The sequence below is a fragment of the Pongo pygmaeus genome, chromosome 8 (genome assembly GCF_028885625.2).
Source record: "Pongo pygmaeus isolate AG05252 chromosome 8, NHGRI_mPonPyg2-v2.0_pri, whole genome shotgun sequence".
Taxonomy (NCBI): Eukaryota; Metazoa; Chordata; class Mammalia; order Primates; family Hominidae; genus Pongo; species Pongo pygmaeus.
The window spans coordinates 15,001,357-15,024,823 of record NC_072381.2 but is presented as its reverse complement, the minus strand read 5'-3'; the positions used below and the strand labels follow the sequence as shown (position 1 = coordinate 15,024,823).

Here is a 23,467-nt window from a genome sequence, read left to right as displayed (position 1 = left end):
CTCATGGAATTGTGACGAGATCAAAATTTTAAAATGAGATAATGAATTAAAGCAAATAACAGTATTATATTACATGGTCACTCATTATCATTTTAGATGCTGTGATTTTTCCCATAGAACTTTTATGCTCGGATACTTTTAAGAATTCTTATACATATAAAAGCTTTCAGTTTGTGATGAATATTTTGTGGCCTCCTGTTAAGGACTGAACGTTTGCATCTCTGAAAAATTCCAGTGTTGAAATCCTCACCCTCAAAGTGATGGTATTGGGCGGTGGGGCCTTTGGGAGGTGATTAGATCATGAAGGTGGAGCCTGCATGCATGGGATTAACACCCTTACAAGAGGGACCCTTCAGAGCTCTCTCGCCCTCTATCCTCCGTGTGAGGTTATAGGGATAGCTGGCAACCCAAAAGGGAGCCCTCATCAGAACCCGGCCCCGCTTCCAGCCTGGTCCAGCACCCGATCTGACTTCCAGCCTCCAGAACTATGATATATTTCTGATGTTTACAAGCCACCCCCCAGACTATGGTACTTTATTATACCAGTCCAAACTAAGACACGTTCCAAGACTTTCACATCACAGGTATTTCTTCCTATTTTTATATTTGGCTCTGTTCTTCAGACAATGTCAGATGTAAACAGGCAAAACTATAATTTGACATAACCTTTTGGTGGTAAAAGTGTTTAAGTTTAAATATGTATATATTTACTATCTGGCCTTTTATATAAAAAATTTGACCCCTGAGGTAGATTATTGAAACTTCCAAAATCAAATGACTTCTTCAAAACTTTTCTTCCATATTTATGTAATACTTCACTTACTTGACTACTTTCCCCACCACATTTAAATATATACATATTTAAATTTCATGAAATATATTTACATTTCATGAATATATTTAAATTTCATGTATCTCATGTACATCCCAATTATCTTTGCTATGACATGCATATGACATAACAAAGATAACTAGGATGTACATGAAAAGATTATCAAGGTACTCACCAAAAATCTTTATAGTTACTATTCTGGATGGTAGAATAAAGAATGTTTTATATTTTTTTCTTTTGGAATTTGAATTTTATATTGACTATGTATCATTCTTACAAACAAAAAATTTAAAGCTATTTTCACCTTGAAAAATAAAAAAAACACTAGAAAATTTTGTCAGCAAATCTTTCAAAAATTCACAAGGAAAAAACTTATCACCTGAGGGTACAAAAAAATGTGGAAGAATTTCATTAGGCAGTAGAGGACTTATTGATGACAATTTCAAATTTGATAAGTCTAGGGGAAAACAACCAAACAAACATGCAAAGCTGACCAATAAAGTCAGCAGTGCTATTCCTTTCCTTCCTTATGTTTCTAAACAAACCATAAAATATACAAAAGATGTATTACTCACTGGCCATTGTCCTGTAGCATACAAAGATGACATTATTTTTTCTTCCACGTAATTCATTTATTTGATAAGCACTTATGAACACCCACTATGCTCACGTACTGTTGTAGGGGCCGAGGCAAAATGGTGACTAAGACTGAGAGTACCTGCTCTCACAATGCTTAATAATCTAGTGGGGAAAGGAGCCAATAAGTAAAGCATTACATAAATATGGAAGAAAACTTTAGAAGAAGTTATTTTATTCTACAAGTTTCAATAATCTACTTTAGGTGTCAATTTTTTATATAGAAGGCCAGACAGTAAATATTTTAAGCTTTGTGGGCTACACAGCCTTTGTGCAACTATTCATCTCCGCCACTGTAATGTGAAAACCACCACAGCCAGCACATATACAATTAGAGTGTGACTGTGTTCTAATAAAATTTTATCTACGAAAACAGGGGTGAGATAGATCTGACTCACTGGCCATAGTTTGGCACCCCAGATCTATTTTAAAAGCTATCAATAACCACAAAATAAAATCCTAAAACAGTTTTTCAAAGCATAATTGAAAGCATGTAGACCTAGCAGCAGTTGGTGTTTTCCTATGTTCCGAAACCACTGAATTGCTTATACCAAAATCACTTTTATTTCAAATTTTCTATGACTTTGGATAAAGATCCTAAGAAATAACTAATAACTTAGGACAAAGAGTACACCTTTAAAGCTACTTCTGTATTTAAAGACTCTGTGGACTAAAAATCATATCTGAATTCTCTTCATGGTTCTGTCAATAATTTGATGCAAAATAATGATGAAAAAATTTAAGTTTGGTTTCTGGATCTTTAAAAACTTTTAGAAGGGTACTACCAACTAACTCCATAGCAGCCAACATGAATAAGTTTTCACTGGAACCCAGTGAGGATCTCAGGTCTCTAGTGAATATTCTCTGGTAAACAGACAATGTGGCTAGCCTTCTCTTCAAACTAAAGAGATTTTTTTTTTCTTTTTTTGAGATGGAGTCTCACTCTGTCGCCCAGGCTGCAGTGCAGTGGTGTGATCTTGGCTCACTGCAACCTCTGCCTCCTGGGTTCAAGGGATTCAGCCTCCGGAGTTGCTGGGACTACAGGCGCATACCACCACGCCAAACTAATTTTTTGTATTTTTAGTAGAGATGGGGTTTCACCACATTGGCCAGGCTGGTCTGGAACTCCTGGCCTCAAGTGATCCACCCATCTCTGCCTCCCAAAGTGCTGGAATTACAGGTGTAAGCCACCGTGCCCAGCCCTAAAGAGATCTTTTAATTTCAAAAGAAAGACATGTTTGTTGGAAGAAAAGAAATAAACTAAACAAAACTGTAAAAAGTAAAAGCCCCTCTCCTAGTTGTTGAGTTTATCAGTTTACTTAAAAAATGGCTGTGACTTATGCCTGTAATCCCAGCACTTTGGGGGGCTAAGGCGGGAGGACTGCTTGAGACAGCAGTTTGAGACCATCCTGGGCAACATAGCAAGACCTGTCTCTCCAAAACAAACAAACAAACAAAAATTTGCCAGGTGTGATGATGCACATCTGTAGTCCCGGCTACATGGGAGGCTAAGGCAGGAAGAGTGCTTGAGCCCAGCAGTTCGAAGCTGCTGTGAGATATGATCCCACCACTGCACTTGAGCCTGGGTGGCAGTGCAAAATCCTGTCTTTAAAAACAAAAACAAACAAAAAAAGGCATCTTACTTTGTATATGGTCCTGAAATTTTTTTCAATTAATGTCAATGACTTTTAATTGTTCTCTTGGTTATCTAACAAGAATCAATAGAAGACTTTTTAAAATTAAATGTTATAGAAAATTCTTTCAACCAACTCAGTTTAATTCTTAACAGCTTCATGACAAAAAAAACTTCCTTATATTTCCCAGTAATAAGAGGTTACTGTACATCAAAAACAAAGAAGGGTTGCAACACTTACTGATATATTGTAGTTTAATAAAACATAGTTTATACAGTTCATTGAATAAGTATTTTAATACAAACACCACTTATACACAAAACCAAATGTTGATATTCTTGTTTTTAAAACTTCTTGATTTCTCTAAAACACTAAGATGCTACCTCAATAGAGATTGCTTCACATTTTCCAGTTTCTTGATCTGTGCATGTCACATGTAAAGATCCATCCCTAAACAGACAAAAAATTAAAGAACATTGCATAAGCTCATTTTATAAAAACATAAAGTCTGTAACAACTTACTTGAGGGCTTTCAGTAAACAAGGGTTAATTTTAATTTTCAAAAGAAGGGTATTAATGTAAAGAATAAACACAATCTCAGTGTCTGTAAATTTAGTAAGTGTCATATGTTATATTTAGCTAGTTGTTCTTAGGAACTTCCTTCCAGACCACTAAGATCATGGTTATATTTCTTGAAAACCCATGATGACAAACATCTTAGGTTTAAGACTTTATATAAGTTCCAGATGCACCATGCTATTTTTAAGCTTAGGCCAAGGCAAACTCACCCTGATGAATTCTATATTCTTGCTAAGTATCGTTTATGGAGTAAGTTGTCTTTTAAGTTTAATTTGGAAAGGATCTACTTGTAATACGTAGTGATATGGATAGCTTGTGGTTAGGAAAATGGCAATAGCTGAATTTAATTAGTAAATTTTTTTTCTTACAGATTTTCTGCAGCAATAAAGAAACTTACCCTTTCATAGGGCAAATAGTAACAGTTATATAAACCATAGAAAATTATACTAGAAATTGATAAATTACATCTCAAATGAGCACAGATCAGTTTCTTAGGTTGATGATAGCCAAAATAAAGAGTTCCTAAAATATTCAAGATGCAAATGACTTGAGATATACTTAATTTTGGGGGCAAAAAATGTAATTCACTGATAAAAACCTCCGTAGGTTTTTAATGTTTTTTCTAGAATGACAATGAATAAAAAAATCAATAAACTCAAAAAATGGTCAAGTATCAAATTGATACAAATTAAACAACAGAAGTTTAATTTTTTTACCTTTTCATAGTAAGAACAGCTAATATATCACGTAATCCATTTTCCTTTTTATCTAAATCCTGGAGTACAACCTGTTTATGCAAGAACAATAGGAAAAGAATTCAGCATTTTGACATAAATGAACTGATGTATCAATTACTGCAAGGACCAAAGCTTATTTATCACTGAAACAAACCTTTTTAAAATAGGGCAGTTTTCAATTCTCCTACCACTGAATCAGAATTCAGAGAATAGGAGTGAAGCTTTGTTAACTTGAAATGTCTCCTCCAGAAGGAGGGCATATAAGATAACTAATGCATTTGTCCCTTCTAAATGTCATGTCCTAGATTAAAATCATTGTTTCTAAGATGTACTATTAGTCTTGGAAAATAAAGGCTACTTTTCTTTTTTGGTAAGTAAGCCATTCCCAGTAACACACAAATTATAATTTGGCAAGCTTTCTATATATACTTGAAAAAAAAAATCAAGCATTTTAAATACACTTGGAAAATCACCTACTTTTTTTAAAAACATGGCAAACTCTTTTGTACAACTAAGATTATATTTGTAAGTAGGAGATGGTAATGAATTTACTATAAAATTCCTCAGTTTCCTAAAGAATGGTATATCAAGAAACCAGATTTGGAGTTCTGCAGTGACTTTAGGCTTTGCCAAGCTCTAGTTTAATAACCTTAGGTAAGTTACTAAGTACCTTGTTTTACTCATTTGTAAAATAAGGTTAGAACGGATGGGAACTCTGAAAGATTCTCTTCCAAATTCAGTGTTACGCGGCTAACGCTCCTCCTGGCATCTTTAAGTTAGGATATAGTGGCAGCAGCTATGGAGTCTCAGAGAGGATGTGAAGAAAAAGGTAACGGGAGTGTGAGAGAAGAGCTAAGGAAATACTAGGACTGCCATCTGAGTTCAAAAACCTGGTGCATGGGAAGGTTCTTAGACACACACAAACCAATTCATGTGGAAGCGCTTTTAAAACTTTACCAATAGATTCCAAGTTGGTAAGTCTGAGGTGCAGCCCAGGCATGTTATGCATGTGTGTGTTTTCATTACTCTTTTGCTGGAATTAGAAAATAAATATGTGGCCAGGCGTAGTGGCTCATGCCTGTAATCCCAGCAGTTTGGGAGGCTGAGGCAGGCAGATCACCTGAGGTCAGGAGTTTGAGACCAGCCTGGTCAACATAGTGAAACTGTCTCTACTAAAAATACAAATATTAGCTAGGCGTGGTGGTGCATGCCTGTAGTCCCAGCTACTTAAGAGGCTGAGGCAGGAGGATCAGTTGAACCCGGGAGGTGGAGATTGCAGTGAGCTGAAATTATGCCACTGCACCCTGGTCTGGGTGACACAGCAAGATGCTGTCTTAAAAAAAAAAAAATTAAAATAAATATGTGAGCTAAAGATATGTATCTCTTTACACACACACACACACACACACACACACACGTACACGTACACACACGATATCTCATTACTAATAAACACCCTGTCTTCTCAAAAAACCTAGGCATTTTTAGTCTGCTTCTGGACTTCTCTGAATGTGCATATATTTTTTAAAAAACAGTACTGCTTTGGGAGGCTGAGGCAGGCGGATCATGAGGTCATGAGATCGAGACCATACTGGCTAACACAGTGAAACCTCGTCTCTACTAAAAATACAAAAAATTAGATGAGCGTGGTGGTGGGCGCCTGTAGTCCCAGCTACTCAGGAGACTGAGGCAGGAAAATGGCGTGAACCTGGGAGGCGGAGCTTGCAATGAGCCGAGATCGTGCCACTGCACTCCAGCCTGGGTGACAGAGCGAGACTCCGTCTCAAAAAAAAAAAAAACAAAAAAACAGCATATTATTTTTTGTTACCTATATTTAATTTTTACTATAAAAGTAATTCATGCTCATGTCCTGTGCTGTTTGTAAAAAATTCAGTATAAAGGGTCAAAAGTCAAAAAACCCCTCTTGGTACCTTCAAACTTATTTACCTACTGTGAAGTTTCTGGAATATGGTTTAAGTACCTATAGATATTTTCTGTATAAATGTCTGGATATCTGAAAATGCACCCCTACTCAAACACCACCTCCTCACACACACTCATGCTCCCAGACTTTTTATTTAGATACAAATGGCATTGTAATACAAATACTGTTCTGCAGTCTGTGTGTGTGTTTGTATGTTTTAATGCAACTGCATTTCTCAGACATGTTTCTAAGTAAACAACATGGCTCTACCTCACTCTTTGTAAAGCATACAGAGGGTCACATAGTATAAGATATGCACGCAGTATTTTAAAAAAGCAAACCTATCTTGTCTCAGAGGCAGCATGGCACAATGGGAAGACCATGTCGTGGGCTCAGAAATGAAACCAACCTGAGGAGAAACCCTAGCTTGACCAAGAAAATAAAGGGTATTTGCTATCACAGGCCAACTTCTTAATCATCTATAAAATGTACACAATAATGTGCATTCAGCATGAACCAAAAAATATAATTCTCCCATTCCACTTACCTAACTACCAAGGTAAGCCAAGAGCACAACAGAGAAGCAGTCTAAATACCCAGAACTCTTTCAAATTAAAACTGCCTATTTCTTCCCTCTTTCAAAAATGAGTACACAGATGTTCATTTTCAGAAATGAGCCTTCATAAAATCCTTCATAAAATGTATTAGGTGTCCTTTATATATATATACACATTTTGTATTAAGATATTAAACTGAATCTAATCCAGAAAGCAAAGTTGAACAGTTTAATGTGTCTAACTTTATGTACTCACCTGTGCAAACTTGGTTTCCTCTTTGGCAGAGTTCTTCCCATCAGACTCATAGAGTTCAAGGCACACTGAAGATATGCTTCCAGGGGCTTGCAATGTGTGTTGTCTTCGAGCTGGCAAAGGAGTCCCTGATGGAAACAGCACTGTGAATCTACTGGCTCCTGATTCGTCCACACCCTAGTTAGCAGGAAACAAGGTGCATACTGTTTGGTATTTATCTTTACAATTGAAAAAAATCTTCCCATTACAAATGAGATATATATTCCTTATTGATAAACAGGACACTAGGCAAAGAGAAGAAAATAGAAATAATCCTTAATCCTACTTCACTTTATTTAAAAATATATTGAAACATACCTCTATCTATATTAGCTTATGATTATTATACCTAACTTTTATTTTTCTAAAAAACTAAGAAGTTAGAGAAATATTAACTAAAAGAATATAAGACATTCCTTAAAAGTAGGATTGTAAATCTAAATTTAAAATCTCTGCCAGTGTACAAGGTTTTATTGTAACATCATGGTATGTATAAAAACTTATGGCAATTAATTTACTATTTTTATGTAAAGTATAGAAAAGCTAAACATACCTTAACTAGTATAGAAAAGCTAAACATACCTTAACTAAAATATCTCTGGCTGAACACTCTATCATAAGAGAGTCTTCCACCAACAGGTTTTCTTTCCCAATAAGAATTCCTGCTTCTATTGCTGCACCAATAGGGATCACTTCATCAGGAGGGATAGAATTGAGAAGCTCAACAGCTGGGAAAATATCTTTAATCAGTTGCTGTAGCTTTGGGATTCGAGAAGACCCTCCGCAAAGGACAACCTAGAGAATAAAAATAATTTTCAGTTGTTTACTTTTAGAAGAATGCTGTGTCTCAAAATTAAGTGTAATAGACTGAGTCATCTTCATCGTATGTAAAGATAAAATACAAAAAAAGCCCTATATATTAACATGTTATGTTATACTTAACCTATAAATACACAAACATATATTTAATTTAACATATTATAGATATTTAACATATTCTTTACTCACAACAAAATTTAAAATGAGGAAATCTCACCATTTATTACAAAATACAGTAGAGCTACATATGTGGTTCATAATACTGTGCAGAAGAGGCTTAACCACAAATAGTCACTTGAATAGAAAATATATCAATATTTTGTACTGTCCAAGTTTTTTTGAAGAAGTTTGAATCTTAAAGCATTTTTGTGACAAATATTGCTATTCTCTCTTAGTGAAAACTATGCCATAAACTTCTTTGCCTTTACCATGGAAGAATATTAAATTTCTTGAGGAAAAAGAGCTGATTTATAAAACTGCATTTTAAGCGGCTGGTACCATCTGATTAAATCTTTCTGAAGAATTTCATATAAAATTGTACCCTTAAATTGTAAATCCCTTAAGTTGCTCATTGATTCATCCATTGAACACTTATGATTCCATGGGCTTCAGAATATTGAATTAATATATAACCTAAGAAGGGAAATCAATAGCCACTTCCTATTTCACAGTCTTTATGGATGATCTCACCACTCACTGAGGCAGCAGACCACCTGATGAAAGCTAGGCTTCTTTCACATTCAGTATGAAGTAATGAGGGATACCCTATTAATCTTCAGGTATGAGCATGAGGAACATCAGCTGTAGGATATTTTGTTAAAAAACTAGGTTTTCCTTGGCAAAGATCTTCAAAAGATCTGTTTGGAGGTAAGTAAAAAGAGCAATCTTCTCTAAAATTTTATGATCCCAGGTAAATACCAGGAGAACGAAAATGCAGAATATGCCTTTTCAAATTTCTCATATTCAACATCAAAAAAGCTTTATTAATAAATAGCAAGTGGTATACCTAGGAATCCAACTTACAAGGGATGTGAAGGACCTCTTCAAGGAGGGCTACAAACCACTGCTCAACAAAATAAAAGAGGATAGAAACAAATGGAAGAACATTCTATGCTCATGGATAGGAAGAATCAATATCGTGAAAATGGCCATACTGCCCAGGGTAATTTATAGATTCAATGCCATCCCCATCAAGCTACCAATGACTTTCTTCACAGAATTGGAAAAAACTACTTTAAAGTTCATATGGAACCAAAAAATAGCCTGCATTGCCAAGTCAATCCTAAGCCAAAAGAACAAAGCTGGAGGCATCACGCTACCTGACTTCAAACTATACTACAAGGCTACAGTAACCAAAACAGCATGGTACTGGTACCAAAACAGAGATATAGACCAATGGAACAGAACAGAGCCCTCAGAAATAATACCACACATCTACAACTATCTGATCTTTGACAAACCTGACAAAAACAAGAAATGGGGAAAGGATTCCCTATTTAACAAATGGTGCTGGGAAAACTTGGCTAGCCATAGGTAGAAAGCTGAAACTGGATCTCTTCCTTACACCTTATACAAAAATTAATTCAAGATGGATTAAAGACTTAAATGTTAGACCTAAAACCATAAAAACCCTAGAAGAAAACCTAGGCAATACCATTCAGGACATAGGCATGGGCAAGGACTTCATGTCTAAAACACCAAAAGCAATGGCAACAAAAGCCAAAATTGACAAATGGGATCTAATTAAACTAAAGAGCTTCTGCACAGCAAAAGAAACTACCATCAGAGTGAACAGGCAACCTACAGAATGGGAGAAAATTTTTGCAATCCACTCATCTGACAAAGGGCTAATATCCACAATCTACAAAGAACTCAAACAAATTTGCAAGAAAAAAACAAACATCCTCATCAACAAGTGGGCAAAGGATATGAACAGACACTTCTCAAAAGAAGACACTTATGCAGCCAACAGACACATGAAAAAATGCTCATCATCACTGGCCATCAGAGAAATGCAAATCCAAACCACAAGGAGATATCATCTCATACCAGTTAGAATGGTGATCATTAAAAAGTCAGGAAACAACAGGTGCTGGAGAGGATGTGGAGAAATAGGAACACTTTTACACTGTTGGTGGGACTGTAAACTAGTTCAACCATTGTGGAAGACAGTGTGGCGATTCCTCAGGGATTTAGAACTAGAAATATCATTTGACTCAGCCATCCCATTACTGCATATATACCCAAAGGATTATAAGTCATGCTGCCATAAAGACATATACACACGTATGTTCATTGCGGTACTATTCACAATAGCAAAGACTTGGAACCAACCCAAATGTCCGACAATGATAGACTGGATTAAGAAAATGTGCCACATATACACGATGGAATACTATGCAGCCATAAAAAATGATGAGTTCATTTCCTTTGTGGGACGAAGCTAGAAACCATCATTCTCAGCAAACTATTGCAAGGACAAAAAACCAAACACCGCATGTTCTCACTCACAGGTGGGAATTGAACAATGAGAACACTTGGACACAGGAAGGGGAACATCACACACCGGGGCCTGTTGTGGGGTGGGGGGAGGGGGGAGGGATAGCATTAGGAGATATGCCTAATGTAAATGATGAGTTAATGGGTGGAGCACACCAACATGGCACATGTATACATATGTAACAAACCTGCACATTGTGCACATGTACCCTAGAACTTAAAGTATAATAAAAATAAAAAAAAATATAAGTGGTGCTATGCAAAAAACAAATAAAATAAAATAGAAAAACAACCTTGGAAAATATTGACTTTTTTTTTTTTTTTGGAGACAGAGTCTTGCCCTGTCACCCCGGCTGGAGTTGCAGTGGTACAGTCATAGCTCACTGCAGCCTCAAATTCCTGGGCTCCAGCCATGCTCCAGTGATCCTCCTGCTTCAGTCTCCCGAGTAGCTGGGACTACAGGGGTGTGTCACCACACCCAGCCAACTTCTTTTTGGGAAATCCAAGATTAAGGTGTCAGCAACATAGACCATTCTGAGGTCTCTTTTCGTGGCTTGTAGGTGGCCACCATCTCACTGTGTCCTTACACGACCTCTTTTTTGGTACATTTTGGTGGGAGGGGGAGGGAGGGTGGTAAAAGCCAGCTTTCTTCTCATGACAACAATAATTCTATCAGATCAGGGCCCACCCCTGTAACTCCAATTGACCTTAATTACTTCCTGAGATGTCTCATCTCTAAGGCCTTCTAAGTAAGTTCAAGCACCTGAGTCAAAATGGATTAAACTCCCTATTTCTTTGAGTGCATCTCAGGAGTTGTTAAAGAGGGTAAGAGTGAGAGAGGCAGAGAAGGCAAAAAAGAAGACGAGGGGAGGGAGAAGCAGCAGACACAGCTGCCTCTGCTTATAATGTCACAACCTTAGAAGAGGTTATTAAGAGTAAGTCATGCTCTGTGGACACAAGAAGGGAGGTGGGGAGAGGAAACATTAGAAAAGGACTAAGCCTGGGTTAGGGGACAGGATTGTTACACTCAGTCTATGATAGACACCTTGTTCAGATGATGCCTGATAATCATATGCCTCTGATTCCCCATAGAGATGACTTGGGACCTACTGATAATCAGTGGTCCTGAAGAGGCCACTGACAGCTCCTCATCCAGAGATGAGAGGATGAGTTGGAGCCAAGTAGCTAAGGCACTCCTTTAGACCAATGCCACCAAAAACTAGGACTGCTACCCTTTTCAGTGTTTATGTTAAAAGAAGTCAGTTTGTTCAGACGATATAGGTCAGGTAGAGAAGTCTGAAATGGTCCATCTAATCTTTCATGCTCAGTTAGCATAAATAATATAAAAATTATAAATTATTACAGAAAAAAAAGAATACCTCCTCATAACCAAGTAAGATATATCCCAGGTACACAATGATAGTTCCATATTAGGAAATTATTAATTCATTATATAGCTTTAAGATACACATAAACAACCCCATAAGATCATCTCACTGGTGTCCAAAAATACATATGCAAAAATACAACACCCACTTCATATTAAAACTCCTTTAAAAATAGAAAAGCCCAAGCGCAGTGGCTCACACCTGTAATCCCAGCACTTTGGGAGGCTGAGGTGGGCGGATCTCTTGAGGCTAGGAGTTCAAGACTAGCCTGGGCGACATGGTGAAACTCCATCTTCACAAAAAATACAAAAATTATCCAGGTGGGTGTGGTGGCATGGTGGCATGTGCCTGTGGTCCTAGCTACTTGGGAGGCTGATGTAGGAGGATCACCTGAGCCTGGGAGTTCGAGGCTGCAGTGAGCCATGATTGTACCACTACACTCCAGCCTGGATGACAGATGACAGAGTGAGAACCTGTCAAGAAAGAAAGAAATAAAAGAAAGAAGGCCGGGCACAGTGGCTCACGCCTGTAATCCCAGTACTTTGGGAGGCCGAGGTGGGCGGATCACAAGGTCAGGAGATTGAGACCATCCTGGATAACACAGTGAAACCCCGTCTCTACTAAAAATACAAAAAAATCAGCCAGGCGTGGTGGCGGGCGCCTGTAGTCCCAGCTACTCAAGAGGCTGAGGCAGGAGAATAGCGTGAACCTGGGAGGCGGAGCTTGCAGTGAGCCGAGATCGTGTCACTGCACTCCAACCTGGGCGACAGAACGAGACTTCGTCTCAAAAAAAAAAAGAAAAGAAAGAGCTTTCTCAATATGATAAAATCTATTTCTTGGGGCTGGGTGCTGTGGCTCATGCCTGTCATCCCACCACTTTGGGAGGCCGAGGCAGGCGGATCACGAGGTCAGGAGATTGAGACCATCCTGGCTAACACGGTGAAACCCCATCTCTACTAAAAATACAAAAAAATTAGCCGGGTGTGGTGGCAGGCGCCTGCTAGTCCCAGCTACTGGGGGGGCTGAGGCAGGAGAATGGCGTGAACCCGACAGGCAGAGCTTGCAGTGAGCCGAGATCGTGCCACTGCACTCCAGCCTGGATGACAGAGCTAGACTGTCTCAAAAAAAAAAAAAAAAAAAAAAAAATCTATTTCTTTTTTTTTTTTGAGACGGAGTCTCACTCTGTTGCCAGGCTGGAGTGCAATGGCGTGATCTCGGCTCACTGCAACCTCCACCTCCCAGGTTCAAGCGATTCTCCTGCCTCAGCCTTCCAAGTAGCTGGGACTACAGGCATGCACCACCACGCCCAGCTAATTCGTGTAGTTTTAGTAGAGATGGTGTTTCACCATGTTGGCCATGATGGTCTAGATCTCTTGACCTTGTGATCCGCCCACCTTGGCCTCCCAATGTGCTGGGGTTACAGGCGTGAGCTACTGAGCCTGGCTGATAAAATCTATTTCAAACCAGTTACCAGTAATCAATGTTTGTTGGTAAATGTCTCATAGTATTCCCCTAATAAAAGGAACAAAAGAAGGAATCCAGCATTCACAAAAATATTTAAGTTCTGGCCAGGCACAGTGGCTCATGCCTGTAATCCTAGCACTTTCAGAGGCTGAGATGGGTGGACTGCTTGAGCCCAGGAGTTTGAGACCAGCCTAGGCAACATACAGAGATCCCGTCTCTACAAAAAATACAAAAAGGCACACACCCGTAGTCCCAGCTACTCAGGAGGCTGAGGCAGGAGGGTCGCTTGAGCCTGGGAGACAGGGGTTGCAGTGATGTGACACTGAGCCACAGCATTCCAGCCTGGGCTTCTGTTTGTTTTATATTTGATTGCTATGATCAGAACTTACATTTTTTTTTGGACAGAGTCTCAAACAAAAGGGACACATCTTAGAGAAATGTCTCCCCACTTACAGATATATCTTCTCCCAGCACCCTCAACCACCCCATTTTCCTATTGCCCTTGTAACACAACTTGAGAGTTGTCTATACTTGTCTCCAACACCTCACCATCCATTCAATATTAAACCTGCTCCAGTAAGGCATTTATCTCCACAGCTCCCCTACAATTGCTCCGACCAGCCATTCCACATTGCCAAGTCCAAGGGTCAATCCTCAAGGAGGTTAAGCCTCACCCTACTAGACCTCTGGCATCACAGGGCAGCTGCTCTCTCCCTTCCTTAAAGACATGTTTTTGCCTGTCTTCCTGGTTCTCTTCCTTCTCACTGGCTGCTCTGGAATCTCCTATGCCAGATGCCCTTCTGGCTTGCAACTGTCCCAAGATCCCGTCCTGGGATCTCTTCTGTATTGTGGCTCTGCCTCCCCCGTGGGTAGAGCTGTCCAGTTTCATGGCTTTAAAGAGTACCTGTGTGGACAATCATGTCTCCAGCCCAGACCCCTCTCCCCAAATCCAGACCCCTACATTGATCTACAGTGAACTCTTCACACTGAGGCCTGAGCACTCCTTCTGGGGGTCTGGGCCCTAGTTTCCTTGCCAAGCTCACCTGTGTCCACCATCTCCCTGGCTCACTCAGTTCGGCCTGTGTTACCCCCCCTGCTGCTCCTCAGGCACCACTCACACTCTTACCAGCTGTTCCTCTGCTTGGGACACTGGTAGATATTCACATGGCTTGTTCTATCACTTCACTTCATTCAGGACTCTGATCAAAAGCCACCTCCTCAGAGGGGACTCTGACCTGAAAAATCACCCTCTGTCACTAGCTAGGCCCTTATCCTGCTTGATTTTCTTCATAAGATTTATCACAATTGGGCATTATTTTATCTGTTTCATATTACCTGTATATCCTCACTATATTGTTCGTTCTATGAAGGCAAAGACTTTGCCATAGCTACTACTGTATCCCAAGTGTCTAGAATCTGCCTAGTGTAGAATAGGTGTGCTCAATAATTATTTGTGGGTTAATCAGTAAATAAGTTTGAATGAATGCCTAGGAAATTCAGAAGACTCCATTAAAAATCAGTAATCCAAAGAGTTTACAAAGTGACAAAATGTAAGATAAATAAGCAAAATCACCAGGTATCTAGAGCAATAATCCCATAGCACTCAGCAATAATTTAACAGTAAATATTAAGAAAACAAGGAAGTATTAAAGAAGATTTGAATAGATACCAACTTTGTGATTAGGAAACTAAATACTATAAGTTATTACATCATCCCAAGTTATTTTATAGACAATGCAACTGTGTCAAAAAATGAGACTTTATGTAAGTTGAAAAAAATAATTCTAAAGCTCTCTGAAAAAAGAACTGTAAACAAAGAGAACTTTAAAATTGCAATGTTAACAATTAAGGTTTACATCTACTCAGAAAGTAAATTACTTTTTGGTGAGCAATTTAACAAATACTAAAAGTCTTAAAATCTAGGATTTACTCCTGAATTTTATCCTAAGGAAATTGAGGACATCCACCAAGTTACTGTTGTATAACATACACATCCAACATACAGAATGGCTGTTATGAAGGACAGTACATCAATGCAATGAAATACTATGGAGCTATTAAAACTGCAGCTACGGAACCCAGGAACTTGGCTAAATCACAAGGATTAACCACATCCATTTATCTAAGCTCCCTTTCACAAAAGCCCACTAAGCTGACAGCAAAACGATTTAAGAAGGTAAAGATAGAAAGGCAAAATAAATGGAAGAGAAATCTTGAGTTTGAGATTTCAACAAATTTTGGAAGCTGGAAAGAGGTAAATCAGATCAATTTTGAGATAGCCGAAAAGAGGCAGGGTGGTCTGATGCATAGGATTCCAGGTACCAAACACCACAGAAAGTGAGGGTGAAGCACAGAAGTGAAAACACAAGGGCTGGAAAGTACACATGTGGAGTGGCTGCACCTGCCTCCACCCCCAGGTGCTCCCTCACCTAAACAGGTGGCCACCTGCACCTTCTCCCACATCAGGGAGGGAGGTCGTCAACACATAGTGATAGAACTTAGATACAAAGATACAGCACAAACCAGGGTGGGGCATGGTGCTGAAAACAAGGGGGAAGAAGGGAAAAGTCTGCACATTCAAGAGTAGGAACCCTGAGGCTCTCTGCTCTCAGGCCAGAAACCTGTCCCCCTCAAGCAAGAGATGAGAGAATTTCTTCCAAAAAAAGCCAAACTCTCCTCATACTAGAACCCCACGTACTAAAATGAGAAGGCAATGGTCACAAGCATGAAGAGCACAGGTGATAGAGACAGGCAGCCTGAGTTCCGGTCCTTGCCTCACCATGTAAGTGCCAGCCTCATGACTGCAGGACAAATTACTTCAACTCTCTGGAAACCTCTTAGTTTCCTCATCTGAAAAAGGAGATAGAAGCGCCTACTTCCTGGAGCTTGTGTGAGGATTAAATGTTTTAATACATGTAAATCCCTATCATTCACTCCCCGTTCCCCGTAACAGGACTACCCATCCCACTCACTCCCACAACTTGGTAGGTGGGGTATATCTCTCTGCCCCACTGTCATACCCACTGTGACACTGAATGTGAATGCACTGACACGCACCTATCTAATCGAAGGCCCAGGCAGCTGCTCCTGTGGCCTGGGTCCTAGAACAGAAGTGGAAAAGAGCCCCAGCAGTGGACCTGCAGCCACCTGCAGCTGCCCACCTGTAACCTAAGGGTTGCAGAAAACTGCTGAGAGTTGAGGGTGTTTTCTTACTGTACCAAGGTCAACACACTAAGAAGACAATTTCATATTATTAAGTTCTCAAAAGCCTGTGTCTTAGAAACATCTGGAGAGGGAATCTCTAACAAAATTTTCAAACCTAAAACTATTCCGCCTCAACTCAAGCAACTGAGAATTGGACTATGAGAGATAATGAAATGAGAGGGCTTCATGACCGGTTGGTTAAGAAAGGAAACTGATGCTTATTTGTCACGATATGCAACAGGCTGTGCCACAGACATTTCATTTAACCCTTGTAGCAATCCTATAGAGTAAGTTATACTTACAATACTTACTTCTAAGGTAAGTATTATCACTCTCATAACAAGAGAAAGTAAGGCTCAGGAAATGAAGCATTTTGCCCAGTCTAGAACTATTAGAACCATGAGGCTTCATGTTTAGGTGGGTCTGTCTCCAAGCCCATGCACCTTCCACCACTGTTTTACTACCATCATACGACATGCCTCATTCTTCACAATCCACCTCCCAGCCTTCAAACACCTAGCAAAATGCCTGCCACACTGTGTTAAAACAAAAACAAAATATATACTTATTGAACTAAACTGCAAAAAAAATTTGTCACAACATAGCAGACATCAAAAAAACTAAAAACATAAAACTGTCAAAGTATAGACAAGTTAAAAGAAACGTATGTTTCATATTTGCCATACATCCAAGCAAAGCAGCTGGAGGAAACAGTCAAAGATCAAGAGTAAGTCAAACACCCTCCTCCCTAGCAGGACCAAAACTAAACAGCGAAGTAAATGCCTCAAAGGAAGACTGCTGTGCATGGTGGCTAATATTCCGATTATGTAAAATATTTGCACAAGTTTAAAAAAAAGATTTAAATGATTAAATAGGCAAATAATATGAGATGAAAATTTACACACAAGGAGACACAAAATTAAATAAACATTTAAAAAAATCCTCTAGTAACCAATGAAATATAAAGTGAAAAGATCTTTTTTTCAACAGGCAATTGGAAATTCATCTTTAAATGCTATAACTCAGTGTCAACAAGGCTACAGTAAAGTGTATACTTTTATATATTGCTGATGGGAATATTAGTTAATTCAATTCTTTTGGAAAGTAACTTGAGGTATAAATAGTCTTAAGCTATTTTTATTCTTGACCTAGTATTTTACTTTGGCAATCTACTCTAAGGAATAATCCTAAATATGATAAACGTCTCTGTATAAAGACAGGCATCATTCTCTTACAGGGGAGGAAAAAACCCAACCTATGTGTCTACAACAGGACCACAGTGAAAAACTGACAGTGCGTTTCCTTTTTTAGGACATTAGCAATCTATTTCAAATTATGTTTAAAAAGACTATAGTAATATGGGGGGAAATTGGTTATATTATATAAATAAGGCAAAATTCAAAACCGTACATACAGAATTAGAACTGTTATTAAAAAAACTCACAAAACTATAGCTAGCAAACAAACCTATGCATACAAATTATACGAGTTAGAAATACAGCTGCCTTTTGGTATTTTGAATTTTCTTACATGAATACTTACTACTTCAATAATGAAAATTTTAAAAATCATATACATTTTATTTTTATTTTATTTTTGAGTGGGGTCTTGCTCTGTCCCCAGGCTGGAGTGCAGTGGGACGAATCATGGCTCACTGCAGCCCTGACCCCCTGGGCCCAAGCGATATTCTCACCTCAGCCTCTCAAGAAGCTGAGACCACAGACGCACACCATCACGCCCGGCTAATTTTTTTTTTTTTTTTGTAGAGACAGGGTCTCACTATGTTGCCAAGGCTAGTCTTGAACTCTTGGGCTCAAGCAGTCCTCCCTCCTTGGCCTCCCAAAGTGTTGGCATTACAGGCTTGAGCCACCACACCTGGCTCATTTTAAATGTATAAAAAGAGTATGTTCAATGAAGAGAAATAATTTTGGGGAAAAAAAAAAGAAAATACTAAACATTTGAATTTTTTTGAAAGTCTAAAAATATGTTCCTAAGCAAGGAACGGGAAGCAGCCTGGTATACTAATTATGAGTAGACACAGGAACGATACTGGATTAAATCTTGGCTCTACTACTTACCGTGTGATCTTCAGGAAGCTACTTAATCTCTGTACTTTGGTGCCTTCACTTACAAAACTAGGATAAATAATAGTGCTTACCTTGGGGATAAATAATAGTGCCTACCTCAGAGTTATTTTGAGTATTCAACAAGTTAATATGTGTAAAACTCTTGGAAACAGTGCCTGGCACATAGTAAGTATTCAAATATCTTTCTGTCTATGCTTACAGATAAAAAATATACTGGAAAGGAATTACTCTGTTTTGCTAGGAAACTGAATATATACAAATGAGTTCACCAGAGCCATTTATCAAAATTTCATCAATTTTTCCTTATTCATTAACACAATCTAAGAAAATACTTAAATGCATAAAAATATTCTTTCAGTACCCAGAGCTATTTCCTAAATTCCAAGTCTGAAACTACACCTAAAATAATTAAGAAAAATGTAAAAGCATTACCTTGTTGATATCATCTGCTGTAAATCCACTTTGATCTAAGAGTCCTCTGATTGCTTCTATACACTTATTAAAAAGTGGAGAACAAAGAAGTTCAAATCTTGCTCTGTACACACATACACACACACAGAAACACACAGACACAGAGACAAGAGAAAGACAAAACAGGGCTCAGTACAATCAAACAAATATCAGTTTTCTTTTTCTTGTGAAGAGTAATGCCAAAACTTAATATGATAGTTCTCTGAATGACAGGTTTACCATAAGAATAAGGTATTAAGTAAGAGTGGTGCAACATCATGGAGACAGGAGGGTCTAGGTCATTCACCTACATATGTATGAAAATAATATCAAATTCAAGTGAAAGCCCATCTTGCTTATGGTCTACTTATAAGCTTCCAAAAAATAACAAATCTAAAAACACATACCCATATAGCATTCCCAACAATAAACCTACTGACTCTAATCAAACCATCATTTGAAAGTTTCTGCCATTTTTATATGTTAAAGTTTTAAAAATTATTTCTAATAATTTTCCTTGACAGTTTGAGACCATGTTGTACATAAGTTTAGCCCCTCAGTACTCCCTGAGAAACTTGAATGCTGGCAGATAACAAAGTTTTAAGAAAAATTTATGGTCACGAAAAATGTACTCCCTAATCTTCATACGGAACTTCTTAAATGCAGATGAGTGGCTTAAAAAATACTGTTATCTATTAATATCTATAATCCTTATAGATATTAAAGCATACTTTTATGGTTGAAATCTTTGTGACAAAGGCAAAATTTCCCTAATGAAAAATTATAAATTTCATTTCCTTCTTAATTACTGATTAATAAAGCAAATATATACCGAGGACTTGGACAAACTTAACCCTAAGGAATTCTGGAACTAGAAAAATACACATACTCTGTCCAAAAAGAGATTCTAATTCAATGCAATGCCTTTTCTATCTTTTGAGTTGTAGCCTGAACTCTTTCTTCAAAGATCTGGAGTATAGCTGTCCAACAGACCTTTCTACCAGTCACTAGCCACATGACTACTGAACATTCGAACTGCAGCTAGTGCTACTGAGAAACTGCATTTTAATGTTATCCTAATTAAGTTAAATTTAAGCAGCCACAGGTGGCTAGTGGCTCTTTTATTGGGCAGTGCAGATCTAGAGTCTTCATGAAGGCCCAGAGAAAGTGAAGAAGCTAAACTAAACAGATGAAAAGAGAATTTAAACAAATACAGTCACTAGAATCCTAAAAAAATATATACTGCAGTCTTGGAAATTTTCACTATGCTTCAAAGTCACCTATTATGTTGTTGAGAGGTTTGAATAGGCCGTATCATTATCATTAGCAAATATGCAACACAAAGACTACAGCACATCCTCCCTTTGTACTTTATCACTTGTAGGATCTAGGTTGAAGGTTCTAGGATGCCTTCGCACACTCCTAATTGTAGCCATAAAATAACAGGGCAAGCAATCAGAACTTAAGTAATTACTCTGGTAACAGCTATTTAGTCTGACAAAAATAGGACCCCAAAAGTGAAGACATTATAGATGGTTGATAAATCTCAAACAAACAAAAAAATTTGAATTAATAATTCAAAAAAATAAGAAAATTATACCTAAACAAACATGTTCTTGGAATTTTTTTAAAAAGTTTTTTGAACTTCAGTTTTACCTGGACACATTGCAATCAAAATCTTGTCCTTCATATAATGAGTCAAGAAAACAGTTGGCACTTCCCAAGGTTGACAAAGAATGTTTTGCTACTTCAGCACTGTTCATCAATTTCATCATGGCTCGCGCATTTCCTCTCACATCATATTTGAAGGATCTAAATTAAAAACATAGCCTTTGGGGTTTAAAATTACTGGGCCATTTACAACATTGTAACTAAAATCTGGATAATCCTTATTAAAACAATAATAAATTAGTGAATCAGGCCAGGTGCGGTGGCTCACGCGTGTAATCCCAATTTTGAGAGGCTGAGACGGGTAGATCACCTGAGGTCAGGAGTTCAAGATAAACCACGGCCAACATGGTGAAATCCCATCTCTACTAAAAATACAAAATTAGCTGGGTGTGGTAGTGCATGCCTGTAATCCCAGCTACTTGGGAGGCTGAGGCAGAAGAATTGCTTGAATCTGGGAGGCGGAGATTGCAGTGAGCTGAGATTGCACCACTGCACTCCAACCTGGGCGACAAGAGCAAAACTCTGTCTCAAAATAAATAAATAAATAAAATAAATTAGTGAAACCATATTTTATTCCAGATTTTAGTATTTCTCTTCTAATCCCTCTAAACTTTCCTAAAACACTCTGTGCAATTAAAGGGGTCACTTCAAGAAAAATGAATTACCAATTTCCTTAATACTCTGAATTGCTACATTATGTAACCATGAACTGCTGCATTATATAATTGTAATAATAGGCTGTACTCTGAAGAAAGTAGAGTAGATATCACCCTTTTCCAGGTGAGACACAGAGGTTAAAGGAGATTTATGTAACTGCGTCAAAGTCTCCTATTTTACCCTTTATAATCACAGCACAATCACTGTTTAATGGCATAAAATTATTTGTCAAGCATTAAAAAGAAAAAACAACCCACAAGTGTTTCTTCAAAAAAATTTGACACATACAATAAAATATGTAAAATTACATTCCACTATCTCCAATATGAGTTCATGTTTAAAACTACTTACTAAGTAGTGATCAATGACTTCGTTTAAACAACATCTTTATAACAAAAAGCAGTATAGGTCTTTATCAAACAAGTGAGACATTATGACTTTTTCAAGACTTCTTCAACCAATTAGGTTAGTCAAACTGGCTAAAATACCATTTCAATTACACTTTTTTTTTTTTTTTTAGAGCTGCAGTACCCAAAGTATAACCTTTACATATCTGACTTTTGTAACATCCAAAAGTGTTAGAATTTTAGAGTAATTATATCCAGTAACAAGACTGAAATATTCCTAGCAGCAGATGAGTAATTAAGATAAATACTCCATAAGACAATAACTCACTGGAATATGAAGATAACGTAATGCAATCTTCACCAAAGCCAAACTTTTAACAACTGTTCAGAAGGCAATGAAGCCTCAGTGCCTATACACTCCTTTATCCAGACAGAAGAGCAATACATGAAGAATTAAAATCCAAGTTCATGCAGTTCAGTATCTGACGGTCTCTTTACACTAAGTGAAAAATCCAAGCACACTCCACTAGGCAGCCTGGCCTCTGCTTCTTTGAATTGCCTGGACAGGACATTATAACTCTAGATATGAAAATATCCAGTTTCCAAGCAATGAAAAAACCACATCCTCCTTTGCAGCAGGATAACTTAAAATAAATTAGGAAAAAAAATTAAAATATGTGAAGGAAAACCTCAATCAGAAGGTATTATTCAGGCCATTAATACTCACCTCTGGAACTCAGAAGCTAGATACTGTGCTAAGGTTTCTGTGAAATGTGCACCACCGATGTTATCATCAGTGTTTGTTGAAAGAACCCGATATATTCCACTGTTAACTTCCATGATGCTGAGAGATAAGGATGTTCCTCCAAGCTTAAACACCAAAATATTGCTTCAAGAGAAGATAAAGTAAGTCATCAGGGAATAACATTTTAAAACTAAGTTGGATATTAGAAGTCACTTAGTTTAATCCCTTTAATTTACAAATGAGGAAATAGAAAATCTCAGGTGAATAACTAAGTTGTCTATAGTCACTTTTTGGCAAATCAAGCCTAGATCCGAGATGTTCTGCATCCAAATCAAAGTTCTTTTTTACTTAGTCATGTGGATACAACTGTATTCTTCTGAGTAAGGAGTTCAAAACACGAACTTTTCAAAGTAAATCAAGAGATTCGTGATTATAGTGAATTTTAAGAGAACTGAACATAGAAATTCTATGTGTTAATATTATGCAAGTTACTACTGCAATTGCATGTTCTGTGGATATATTACGTATGCAAAATTAGGAGCTAATTCCCGATTCCCCATGTATTAAAACTCATCATTTGATATTCTTACATTTATCTAAAAATAATTTCCTCGTGATGTACACATATTTATTTACTTAACTAGGAGATACAAATAATGAGGTGAAACAATTACGTAAAATTAACACTGCATCTGAATTAACTTCTCTAAAGTTGAACGACTATCCTTTCTATTAAGACATATTGACAGCTATATTAGGGATAAGTATGTTCTAGTATTTCACCATTAGAAGAAGTCTCAAAACCTCATGCTAAATTTCCCATCTCCTACCCTGTCAAATGTATATAATAGTACCTATTATCTGCAAACTTGTCTAATAACTGGAATTGGCAGAAATATCAGCAGTGTCGTAGCTTGAGTTGGAAACTGGCCAGGCCTCGAATTTT

At 37.8% G+C, this 23,467-nt stretch overlaps 1 protein-coding gene across 1 annotated transcript in view; it reads right to left on the bottom strand.

Annotated features, from left to right (window-relative positions):
• Positions 1 to 3,338: 3,338 nt before the first annotated feature.
• Positions 3,339 to 23,467, bottom strand: part of HSPA14 (heat shock protein family A (Hsp70) member 14) — a 33,457-nt gene continuing 13,328 nt past the window's right edge. The window contains exons 8-14 of the mRNA XM_054503172.1: positions 22,504 to 22,665; positions 20,758 to 20,913; positions 19,084 to 19,186; positions 7,773 to 7,985; positions 7,155 to 7,328; positions 4,398 to 4,468; positions 3,339 to 3,552 (exon numbers count right to left, since the gene is read on the bottom strand). Coding sequence (XP_054359147.1) covers positions 3,474 to 3,552; positions 4,398 to 4,468; positions 7,155 to 7,328; positions 7,773 to 7,985; positions 19,084 to 19,186; positions 20,758 to 20,913; positions 22,504 to 22,665 — 958 coding nt within the window. The 3' untranslated portion in view covers positions 3,339 to 3,473. The remainder of the gene's footprint in view (positions 3,553 to 4,397; positions 4,469 to 7,154; positions 7,329 to 7,772; positions 7,986 to 19,083; positions 19,187 to 20,757; positions 20,914 to 22,503; positions 22,666 to 23,467) is intronic.